This window comes from Toxotes jaculatrix, chromosome 5 (genome assembly GCF_017976425.1).
Source record: "Toxotes jaculatrix isolate fToxJac2 chromosome 5, fToxJac2.pri, whole genome shotgun sequence".
NCBI lineage: Eukaryota > Metazoa > Chordata > Actinopteri > Toxotidae > Toxotes > Toxotes jaculatrix.
This window is the reverse complement of record NC_054398.1, coordinates 24,266,722-24,279,334: the sequence shown is the minus strand read 5'-3', so window position 1 is coordinate 24,279,334 and position 12,613 is coordinate 24,266,722. Positions and strand designations below refer to the sequence as shown.

Here is a 12,613-nt window from a genome sequence, read left to right as displayed (position 1 = left end):
TCAGAATTAGGACCACGTTTTCCAAATATCTCATCATTTCCTGTAACGAGATCAAAGGTTTTTACTGTTTGGCTTTCCTGAAAAAGATAAATAGGCCTAATTGTGTTTTTTCCACTTATTCCATCATCTGCAGTTGCTGAAGCTTCACATTATGGAGTCACTAAGCTGAGTTAAAAACACTATAAACTAAGCTAAGATGAACAAAACCAAACCAAACCAAACTAAACTAAAATTGCTCATAATTATTTTTTCCAAGGCTTCTTGCCTTAATTCCATGACATTCAGTAACAGTAACCAATTTGTTTTGAAATGGCATCCCCTTTCTGGCTAACAGCCGTATGGAAATCTCCACTCCAACATAACTTTTCCCATGTCATACATGGCAGATAATCTCATTTCACAGAATAAACAGAAACCTTCCAGACAGATTCCTGGTGCACAGACGTTATGTAATGATGTTGCTGTTGCGCTGTGGTGCACTTTGATGTTGATTTGTTGAAGTTTTTGTGTGTGTGTGTGTGTGTGTGTGTGTGTGTGCAGTTGGTGAGAATAATGTGCTTCTTGGTGTGTGTAGTTTTGTGGCCACATGACGTTGTCCCATGTGAACGTCTCTCTGCAGCCACGTGTTGGTCAGCTCAGGAGAAATGGTTTCTCCTGATTAAAAGCTGCCATGGATGGCTGGGTCTTCCACTGTGTGCCCACCTCGGAAGTGAAACACAGGAATTCGGTACTTCCTGATTACAGCATGACTGTCCATTGAAAAGTTCTGATGATAACAAGCATGAGAGGAAATGCAGTTTTATTCCGATTTTTGATGGAGGGTGTTGTTTTTCTGATCATAAGTGTCCGCAAGCTGATTGAGGCCAATCAAGTGTTTCAGCAGTTGATTAAAACACTTTAATGGTTTGGGATTTTGAGTGATTGGGACAATCTTATTTTCCCAGTATGCAACATTAATCTGTCTATTTTTCAATGTTCCCCTCTGTCCTGATGAGCGAGTCAAAGAATTTAAATGACGTGTTGGTGATTTCAGTCCTCAGCTGAACTCCCAAAACCTTAAGTTATCTGGTACCAATTACTTTGCCTCATGCAAGCTGATTTACAGGATATATGATATCTAAACATCACTGAATGGAAAGAGTATAATTTGGTAAACATTTCAAAAGCCCATCCCTGTCTGCATGCCACGCATTATGAATGGATATGAAGGCACATAACGTGGTCAGGCTGTTTTCATTTCATCTTTACTGCTTTTGTTTTCACATTTAAGAGTCCAACTCTGCAATCCGAAAGTCAACAGGAGAACAGTACCCCAACTCCAAAAAAGGATATTTGGAAACATTTTTCACTCTAAAATTGATTGACAGGTTTCTTAAAGCCTTGACCAACATGTGTTTTAAATGTATTTCCACACTGTAAAAACCTTGTTTACATTTGTAATGTTTAAAAAGATCAGAGCACGATAATCTTGGATTCTGAGGTTTTCAGTCCAAACATTACAATTATAAAGAAACTACTCTAAAACAACTCAAAATTAAGGCTTAAAACTGTGTTGTAATTAACACCAAGGGCAGCCAGTTCATGACAGTCTTTGCTAAGGTTAGAAGGTAAAATGTAAGAGTTTTCCTTTGGAAGAGTGTCACTGACTTCGCAAACAGATACAAGATCAAATGAAGCCAGTTTGGAAATGGGCCCAAAATGCCCAGAACAAGCACGCGAGGGGGCCCGGGGGTGGCAACAAAAATGTGGTTTCAGTCTAAAGAATATTTTTATTTTACTGGCTGACGTTACTGTCTGTGAAACTGAAGCTACTGCCCAATGATTTATTGGCTGTATGTGCCACATTTTGTGCGGCGGCTGAAGCTGAAGGAGATGGATTGCTTGTCCGAATCGACTCAGTTTGATGTCAGGAGTATGACTGATGCTCTAATCAGTGTATTCTTTGCTGGCCTTCTAATGGCTTTGCTTTTACACTGTGCTCAAAGCCCTGACTTTATTATATGGCTTGTGCCTGGCGAGCTGTGACCGTACGGTTGATAAAGTACGTAACCGATGTCATCAACATTTTTTCCCCATCACATCATCGCCTTCTCTTCATGAAAATGCATTGACCAATTTCGACAAAAATGACTTTCCTTGGAGCAAGAATATAATCACCACTGAGCTCAAAAGGAAGTTACCAGATCTTATCACGGAGAGGTCAACAATCATCCACCATGCAAGGAAATAAAAAGGTGCAGTTTTCTTGATTTTGACCGGATAAAAAGCCACATTGAATAGAAGCCCATCTCTGTCAGACAAAGAGAAGAAACAGGTGGGAATGATACTCATGTTCAGTTGTAATTATGGGAAATTATGTCAGAATTCTGACCTGAGCCCTGAGTCTTGCATGTGGTTTGGTTTAGGCAACAGGTTTCGGTCGAATGTTAATAATGTAAATATGTGCTGCCCTGTGATTCAAGTCACTGTTGAATTTTTTTTAGCATTTAACCAAGACCTTTGCTCAGTCTGTGAAATTTTATAGCATCTAGTGTGTTTTTGTTGATTGTTATAAATTTTAAAACACAAAACTAGTGAATTTCAGGTAAAATGCAGGTAAAACCAAACTAATTTTTACCAGTTATCAAGCGGAAATACAATGTACGGCAGTTTAAAGTCAGGAAGGATTTTTCATTTGCCTATTAGGTAATTTGACTTCAGTTCAGCTTTGACTGACCACGAGGACTTTCACGTTTTACATTCCTAATTTCATTTGTTTTCTTTCCTGGCAGGAACAGACTTCCATAATATTACTCTATAAAAAACAACACAAATGTCCACAGATGGCAGCCGGACTACAATTACAGTCAGGTTTAGTCAGTCTTGACCTTGGAGTAACCTCTTTGTAGGAGGGGGAAAAGACAGAAAAGAGAGATATATGGGCACAAGAGAGGAATTAGGAGCTGAGAGAGAGAGAGAGAGAGAGAGAGAGAGAGAGAGAGAGAGAGAGAGAGAGAGAGAGAGAGAGAGAACAGAGACAAGAGAGGTGTGAGGGAGAGTAAAAGAGCGCTTGGCACACGGACAGACACAGACAGAACAGGGAAGGGGGCGCTTGTTTTCCCCCCCGCCCCCTCCCTCTCCCTCTGGCTTTAAAAAGTGAAATAGCCCTTTGAAGAGGAAGAGAGGGGGGCAGTCCTGTACTCCCATGCAGCCTGGACTGTAAGGAGCATTTAATGTGCCGACTCTAACCCAGATACCAGACAAACCAGAGAGCCAGGGAGCCAGCTGAGGACCTGACAGAGCACGGGCATGAACGACATCAAGCTGGCCCTGCTGGGAAGCCAGGGGGCTGGGAAATCAGGTGAGCGGCTGGAAGTGGTTTTTATTTCTAACTGCTATAGAAAAAAAATATCTAGTGCAGTGTTTTTCAAATGTGAAATATGTTTTATAATGTATGATGAATCACTGGTTGTCTTGGAAGGTTTCTTTATGCAGTACATTAAAACACTGTACAACATTTTCAGACTTTTCTACATCAGTTTGAATAAAACAAAGTTTGTAAGTGTAGTAAACCTCTACCTGACTCTACTGTATCACTTTATTCAGATGTTTTACAAAACACACTCTTCTGAGATTGGCTAGCAAAAATATCTGAAACATGATTACTTCCAAGTGGGCAAACAATTATTTTCATCACTGACTAATCTGTAGATTATTTTCTTGTATAATGAATCATTTGGTCAGTGACATGTCACAAAATATGTTTTCTAGAATCTGAAAATGTTTTCGGAGGATTCAGAGGTTTCATCAACAAGCAGTGAACTACAGATGTAAACAGAGGGGGAAACAGTTCTGCGTTCCATTGTGAATGTATCAGAGAAAAAGCCCTTTTATTAGAACGCAGGCAGCGATGAAGAGATGGCAGCAGGCTGGGGTCTAGGGCTGAGATGAGGGGGAATATGTGGGAGGAGGTTTGGCAGAGGGGATCCCGAGGTGGGCTGGTGAGAGACAAGCAGGCAGGCAGGCAGAAAAACTGAGCCTATCGAACAGGCAAAGCAGGTAGTTCTTCTGGAGAAAGAGGTGGAAGCACAGCACATCAACAAACCACGGACTGCACAACAAACCACCGTGGACCAGCTGTCCGTGCAGGGTTTTTGTAGTGAAGTGGTGATGGCTTGATGACAGGCAGGTGTGTTGATTCCCAATGAAGGGCAGGTGGTCAGAGACAGAAACCAAAACGCACTAACCACACCTCACTTGTACTGAAAAATGACTAAAACACACTCACATAACAGACAAAAAGTGTGTCTATCATGGCATTTAATCGTTCCTCTTGTTAAGGAACGATTAAATGCCCCACTCTAAGATATTCATTTCAGAAGGGGGTGGTGGAAGCCACACAAAGTGGCACCAATTTCCCAGAAGCTCCAGGGATTTTTACCAATCAAAACCCTGTTGACAGAGAAGAAGTGAAAGACATCTCTTTAGGCTGAGTTTGCTACCAAACTTTGAAAGTGAGCAAGGTTAACAACTGGTTAAACCGCATGTTTTCAATCAGTAACAAACCTAAGCTGCTCTTTTCACTGGGCTTGGTTTTGTGTTGCTTTACCTGAACAAAACTATGGTTTATTAGCTCCATTCATTGAGGTTTAACTGAAATAATGGGATTATTCGTGCCTGGAGATAATCTTGGCCTTTGCTAAATTAAAACTCATCTGTCACAGAGCTGATTTCGAGGTTGGAGAAGGGAAAACACAGCGTATACAGAGACTAAATGAACCAGTCTGTGCTCTTCTGTAGGGGATCCAAAATGCCCCACCACTGGTTTTGTATATGTTGTAATTAACTACATCAGGCCTTTTACTTAGGCTTTCCTTGGTGCACTGACAGTCGGTGCCACTTTTCTTTGTTTACATAAGAAATAAGTAAAACAGACCTTTTGGTCTGAGCAACTTCCCAAACTTCCACCAGCTTATTTTGCAAGATCATCAACAGTTTTTGTGACCATACCTTAAGTCAACGTTCCAGATTTCATTTTTAAACTGAAGTGAAAAGTGCTGTCTAGGCATAGAGGGGAATTATAGGACCCTTGTTGCTGCTTGGGGTCTTGTTGCATACATGAGTGTTCACTCTGCGGTGGCGGTGGTGGTTAAGACTGACTCGTTCTTTTCTGTGTAAGAGCTTCATAAAACAATGGGACGTCTCCATTCTCACATCCTGGCAGTGAAGCAGAGCTGTTACTGTGGAGATGCTTTAGCCTCTGGAGGCTGTTTGTACGTGTGTGTGTTTAATGTTTATCTACCCTTTGCTGTTCTGCTTGTTGCTTTCAGTGTGTGCCTGTAGTTGTCTTGTTGTTTAGCTCTTCAAATACACCAGTTACTGTGAAGAAGGCCCTAAAAAACTGCTACTGTGTCGATAAGTTTCCTTTGCATTTTCCAGCATGCATGCACGGGTGACTTGCTGTGCCATATCCATATTTGTGTGTCCCCATAGCCTAAGCATAACCCCTCGAGGGGCCCATGATCACTGTCAGCTGTATGCTCCTCAGAGTTCAGCACTTGAAACTTCAGCCCTTAATTGAAACTGATTGTCTGTGGGACCAAAACTGGCCCAGACAGTCAGTTTTATGTGCTGCTCTCAGTCTGGAGGCGAAGCAGAGAGGGAATATAACCATTCAGCTTGCCAAATATGCACACGGAGCTTCCAGCAAAGCCATGCAGGCTCTTTCATGTGAGGCTTCAGTTTCACCTCTCCAATCCCAGACACTGTTGGCACTGTGCTGTGCCTGCAGGAGTGAATGAGGGTCATTTTCTCCCCACTGCTGCCACCTGTGAGGGATGAGAGTGTAATGATGCCATGATTCATTTTGTTGTTTTTCATTTCGTCTCTTTCCTCCAGCTGTCCTTGTGCGGTTCCTGACCAGGCGCTTCATTGGTGAATATGCCTCGAACACCAGTAAGTGTTTCCAGATTTGATGAAATGGGGCTTTGATGGCTGTTTGGTTTCAGTCCTGGAGAACAGAGTTCATCTACAGACACGATGCTGCTGTTCAGACACTTAGAGGCACCTACATTTTACCTGAGCAGTCATGGGGCACCCATTTTGGGAGGCATGCTTTTCTTGATGTCACAAAACACCAAACTATTTCTTTAAGAGACAAAGATACTTTCTTGGCATGATTACATATCGTAACTGCTGTAAATAATATTAAAATTCAATGATACAAATTCCAAAAACATATATATAACACATCTTAAAATTCATGCATACACACATGGCACACAGGTAATCTTGATTCATGTTGAATGGAGACATCAGTCAGTTCTTTGTTACTTAGATTCAACTATTTCAATCTTCATCACAGATTCCCTGTACCATAAAAGGCTGTCGATCGAAGGCAGGCAGCTGAACCTGGAGGTTTTTGACCCCTGCTCTCAGGTACAAATCTCAAACACATCTAATATGGTTAACCCATCCAATCTTTTGGATAGTTAACTGTGTGTATATTTCTTCTGCTTTTTATTAGAAAAGCAGAGCTGCATTGACTCCAAACTTTCCTGTTTTGAGTTCCCTGGTTTCCTCCTGCATTTGTTCAGGCGGACTGGAAATGCACTTAATGCATGGATGAGCCTGAGAAGGAATAGGTTTAACAAATGAGAATCTGAGACAGATGCGAGTTATGTCTTTGCATGAAAATAGTCGTCCATATGAAAGTTAAATGTCGTATTCTAGCAATTTGTGCGAGTTATGAGAATCATCATTTACAGATCAGACATCAGACACTATTTATTTTACCTACTGCAATATCACTGTTGCTAAAAATGTCAACAAATCATCAGTATTGGGAGAAAACCTGCTTCTCCAAGGGCCAAGAGAAGTCTTCTTAGTTTTAGCATTATTTTTTAGTTCATCCACAGAGAGCGAAAGAGTTCTTAAAGTCCGAGTGAGGTGGAATTTTTGGACTTCATCCAGGAAACACATTTATTTCTTGTTTTGGAGCTACATGGATTTCACTTAACAACAGTATAACTGGTTGGTCTTCAGTTTGCCGGGGACGCTGCAGTACATGCCCGTGACCTTGACTGAACCGTGGTGAGATATTTACATTGAAGCGGCACGTGTACGACCCAAACAGCGCATAACGTGGGGAATCCAAAGGTTTTATGAGAGTATCCCGAGGCGAGGTATGCCAGTGGCTGTCTCTTTGAAGAGCAGGAGCCATATAACCTGCTTACTTCTCCTTCGACAAGACCAAAGACCTGAGAGGCCTTTTACCACAGTTAGTATTTTATTGGAATACCCCCAGGCTCAGCTGAACAAGAGCTGGTCATTGTCTTTGTTGGTTAAACTCACTGCAATGCCGCCCTCTCATGAGAAACATAGTCGATGTCCTGCCCTGTTGACCTGGACTGCATAAAGAAAGTATGGAGTCAATAAAGACAGAGGGATGAGTGGGTTTTTAAAGTGCTGAGGCTTCGCTGTTTGAGGGCTCAGATGTGTCCTTGGGCCTCTTGTCCTTTCTACACTGTTTATTTCTCGTAAAGGTCACTTAAACTGTCCAAAGATATATTTCTTCTGTTTAAACTTACCTACTTTTACTTATGTGTTTAACAAATGGCAGCTACATTGTGGATTTGGACAATCTTCACTTGTACATTGCCTTCTGCTAGCTCTGCACGTGTTGCAGGTGTAGTGCAGCAAAACAAGAAGAGCAGTAAAAACAGTATGTTTGCAGTTTATTAGGTACACCCAGCTCAAACTCAGCTCAGTTTGTATAGAAACTGTTTTAAAGAGCTGTTAAAAACTTTAAAACGTTATGGTAATTAAGTAACAGAACCACCTCTCTGAAGAATGTATTACAGCACCATAAACAACATCCTCCATAAAAAACATAAAGTTATAATTTGTCTAATACATCACAAATAAAAGGTCTGAAATAGGAAAAAGATTGTGGCACATATATAATTTTTCTTAAATGTGTTTTTCGTCAGTTTAACTCGTGGTTAGGTACCTCTCAGGTGTTTGGTAACCAAGCAACAAGCAGAAATTCCATTGCTATGGTTACTGGAAGTTTAATACACCTCGAACACTGAGGTGGTGAAACTGATCCATGTCTGAGGTATCTGCCTGTAAGAAATGTGAACTTCCGTTCCGGTCTACACCCCGATGCTGGGTGTCTGTAGTTGCTCTGAGTTCACACAAAGTACAGCTGAGGCTGATGGGAATTAGTTTTGCAGGTATTTGGTGATGAATATAACAAAGAGTATTGTACAAACTGAAACTTTAACCTGATGATGGCACCAGATTCAAAGGTTAGGAGGTGACAAACACGATTACAATTCCTCCTGAGGGGGCATGAATTTGTCCAAGGTGGTGGACTACTGGAAGAAAACTACTATAACACAGTAAAGGATGCTTGCTTCCAACATTTCTGTGTAGTGTAATGTAAAAACAAGCAATACAGGACAAACATATACATTGTAGAATCTGAATTTAACCTGGTCAGTGTGATTCCAGAATAAGAGCACGTGTTGTCCTTGGCAGAGCTCGGAGGCCAGGTGTATACTGGAGGAGCCCGTCGACTGGGCAGATGGCTTCGTGGTGGTGTACAACATCAGCGACCGCACTTCCTTCATCAACGCCAAGAACATCCTGCGGCAGATTCGGGAGGCGCGCGTCGGCAACTGCAAAGGGTCAGAAACAACACAATGAGGGTATTTCATTATGAGGTGATTCAAACAGTGGACAGAGGGTTGGAGAACAAGCCACTGCTCGGTCTCAGAAAGCTGAGACATTTTGGATGAAAGCAATTTCCAGAAACTTTGGAGATGAAACGACACAGCTAAAACATTGAAATTATCATGAAACTGAAATGTCAAGATTTTAACCTGAAAAGCAATGAAATGCTAAGAAGTATTTGCAACTACTTTATTTCCGTGACGTGCTGTAAACACTATAGGAAACCAGAACAAAACAGAGTACGGTGTGTCCTACTTTCTTTAAAGCTGAATAGGGATCCTTATGCAGTTTTGAGTTTGAGGAATGCTGGGAGTCCTGACCGGCCCTGACAAACTGATAAATGATTCATGATGACGAGTGAGGGATTCGCTGCAAACCTACACACATCAGAATGTGCTCTGCTGCAAAATGGGCCAAGCACATCCATCAAGCTGCCTGTCATGTGCCAAAGTATCCTGATAACGTGGGAGGAAGAGATTTATTTAGTCAGTGACAAGTATGTGAGAATAAATGGAGATCAGTGATCAGAACATGAATGTGATAAGAAGAGGAATTATTGGACTCACTTATGTTTATGTGTGTTTAAATCAAATGCAACCAGCCAAAATATCTGTTTTTACAGACATAAGGGTGGATCAGGTTTGTTACAAGGAAGGTTTTTTATTTGGTGGTTTGCTTGTGCATTTTTGAAGCAGTGGAAATATATATATAGTTCCCGATGGTTCAGATTTAGTTTCAGTTTCTTTTAAACTGTTGGATCTTAGTTTAAAAAGTGTTTCTACAGACGAAATGCTGCTATGATAGGTCCAGCAGGGTTAAAGAGGTTTAAAATAAAATCACTCCTCAGCACAGAGTCATTTCCCAGGAAACTCACCGGTCCACACCGCCATGTCTCTGTTACAGGGAGGTGGAGGTTCCTGTGTGCCTGGTGGGCAACAAGCAGGACCTGTGCCATGCCCGGCAGGTACGTGAGGACGAGGGCCGCTGCCTGGCTCAGGAGAACCACTGTCACTTTCAGGAGGTCTCGGCGGCCGAGAGCTACCAGGACATCGCCAACCTCTTCACACAACTCATCCGGCAGGTGATGGAGCACCTGAAGTACCGAGCCGACCGACGGCGCTACAGCGGCTCCAAGTCCATGGCCAAGCTCATCAACAACGTGTTTGGCAAGAGGAGGAAGTCAGTGTGAAGGTTCCAGTGATCAGCTGGAGGGACTGGGATGTTGTGTGTATGGATCCATGTTAAAGGGAACTTGCCAAGAGGTTACGTGCTGTGTGTGAAAACTGTTGAGCACATTCATACACAGCGGTCCAAACACCAACCCTGTGTTCACTCTGTGAGCAACATGTTTGGTTGGTGGGAAGGTTTGCAAGAAAACATTAGTCTTGTTGATTTGGTTCTCTGCTTTGAGATGAGAACAGCTTGTACACATCAGCGGTGGAATGTAGCTAAAAATATTGACGCAAGTAAAACTGTAATTAGGTACAAATTCCAGAGCTTAGAGAAAAAAAATTCAGATTCATAGGAAATTATCTGGATCTGGGTTCTTCCCTGGCCCATGACCCGATCCAGCCGACAAATAAACAACTCAACAAAACAAATCAACAAACGGGTGAAAACACAGCTTCGTTAGTGGAGGTACCAAAAGCAGCAGTGAAATGTAATATACACATCAAAATGCAATGATCCAAAAATATAATATTTAAGAGTAAAACATTGACAGGGACCATTTTTCTACATAATGAGTACTTTACTGATAATACTTACACTTTTACTTAAGGTATGGTTTTGAGCTCTTGACTATTTCTTGTAATGGAGGATCACCACACTGTGGTGTTGCTAGTTATAATTAAGTAAAGGATCTGAATACTGAGCTTTTTGTTGCTTGAGTTTTAACAAATTATTCTATAAAATGGAATAATTTTTTTTATTTAAACATCTGGCTAATTAGAGGTCTGCTTGGACTGAAGTTAGGGTGAGTAAAGCTGGCAGTTATGGGAGGTCATTAAACTACAGGTGCCAATAAGAATGATGAAGGTGTAAATTGTTCCTTTCAGGTGCAACAAAGATATGAGGAAAATGTAGATTAAGCACATTCTGTGCTTGCAGCCAAAAATCAGGTCTAATCAGACGCAGAAAGTGAAAACACCTGTGTGGGTGTACCACAGGTGTGTAGGGTTTTTCATAAAATAAGCCACATTTCTCAGTGTTCATTACTGTCTTCAGTCAGCTGTAGAGGAACCATGTATAAATACGGCCTAAAACCAACAGCATTATGATTCAGATCAGGAAATTACTGATTAAACAGCAAGTAAACAAGACTAAGAATGTAACCAAACATTCAGCGCCAACTTCCAGTACTTAGTGGGTTTCGGATACAGACACAGTTAAGAAAGAATTAGTGCTGCCGCCTGCCAAGAGCAGATACAGCTGCTTTCCAAGCATAATTTCTGTCTGGTTTACTGCTGCAGCTTTCTCACATAAAACCTGTAACAAACTCATCAGACAGTTCATCTGTTCACCCTGAAACAAAATCACAACATGGAGGCATGCACATGTCTGATTAACCAGTGATTAGCCAGTGACAGTGAAATGTTCCAGCTCTGGTCAACTGCTTGCCGAGCATCCACACAACAACAAAGCCCCCCCCCCCCCCCCCCCCCCCCCCCCGTGAACACGCTAACATGCCACATGATCATTTCAACATGCCACATTTAAACTTTGCTTTGAGCATCTTCCTGCAAGCAACTCTCTCTTCAGCTCAGTGTTTTATGTTTTGTTTGAGGGGAAAAAGCCAGTTTTTCATGCATTTATTGACACTTTAATGAACGTAATAGATAGATATTTTATATAGTTTCATAATAATGCTATATATTTTGGAAGCCATAGTGTTTGTTTATAGTTGATTACTATCCTTTTGATCGTAACGTGTCATACTCACGGCCGGATTAACCTCCCAGGGGGCCCCGGGGCAAAGATTTATGGTTTTGACCCCCACAGCACATGGCAATTTCATTATTTCCCCAGGCACTCAGAAACCAACTGGTACTCTAGAGCAGAAATAATCAATTAATGAATCAATTAGCCAGTTGACAGAAAATTAATTTGCAGCAATTCTGATAATTGATTTATAGTTCAAATCATTTTTAAGCAGAAATGCCAAAGATTCACTGGTTTTTGACCTGTGAATCTCAGTTCATTGGGCTTTAGGGGATAATGATTTGACATTTTTCATCATAAACATTCAATCTGTTATTAAAAAATATTTGTCAGACGCATTGATTGAAAGTGATCATTGGTTGCAGCCTTACAGTTCTTCTATGATGGAATAATACGGCCTAGCTGTGGGTTTTCTGAGGATGAAGGACCTATCGTAACTGATGTTGGAGTTTAGTGGAGCAAAATTTTTTTTTAACAAATATATGATGAATCAAATCATATGGACAGAAATTATATGGAGTAAACATTATATGGAGCTTTGGGGTCCCTGGGAAGTTGCTTTGCTTTGCCGTGTTAGTCATCCAGCGTTTGTTATGCTCCCTCTCTCACTGCTCATATTGTTGTTATCCATGATTAAAGTATGTAACTGCTTCATCTGATATATTGTGTATATATTATTGGCAAATTTAATAAATCTTGTAAATATCAGAATCAGAGTAATTAAAAAATATCTTGAATGTGAACTGAAGACTTTTAAACTTTATTTTAAAAAAATTCAAAACAAAAAACACTAACAAATACCAAACAAGGGTATGAACCGGTTTAGTGCTGTGCTGGTGGTCCCCTTAAATCCAGTTATGTCACTGATGCTGTACAGGAAGAATGCACCACACATTGTGAAAAATTAGTAAGTACAACACATATGCAGTGTTTTATAGGTGAATGCTCCTTTTGT

The 12,613-nt window shown here is 41.1% G+C and overlaps 1 protein-coding gene across 1 annotated transcript; it reads left to right on the top strand.

Moving 5' to 3' along the window:
* Nucleotides 1–3,072: 3,072 nt before the first annotated feature.
* Nucleotides 3,073–12,613, top strand: rerglb (RERG/RAS-like b). The gene is made up of 5 exons (XM_041039282.1): nucleotides 3,073–3,340; nucleotides 5,878–5,934; nucleotides 6,344–6,417; nucleotides 8,524–8,672; nucleotides 9,622–12,613. Exons 1-5 carry the CDS (start codon nucleotides 3,289–3,291, stop codon nucleotides 9,905–9,907), a joined length of 618 nt encoding a protein of 205 aa, XP_040895216.1. The 5' UTR covers nucleotides 3,073–3,288; the 3' UTR covers nucleotides 9,908–12,613.

What these genes read in the sequence shown, in the direction of transcription:
- rerglb (XM_041039282.1), top strand. Translation starts at nt 3,289, where the DNA reads ATGAACGACATCAAGCTGGCCCTGCTGGGAAGCCAGGGGGCTGGGAAA. An exon ending in TTTTTGACCCCTGCTCTCAG is followed by an intron (nt 6,418 to 8,523) that starts GTACAAATCTCA and finishes TGTCCTTGGCAG; the next exon opens with AGCTCGGAGGCCAGGTGTAT. An exon ending in CGCGTCGGCAACTGCAAAGG is followed by an intron (nt 8,673 to 9,621) that starts GTCAGAAACAAC and finishes TCTCTGTTACAG; the next exon opens with GGAGGTGGAGGTTCCTGTGT.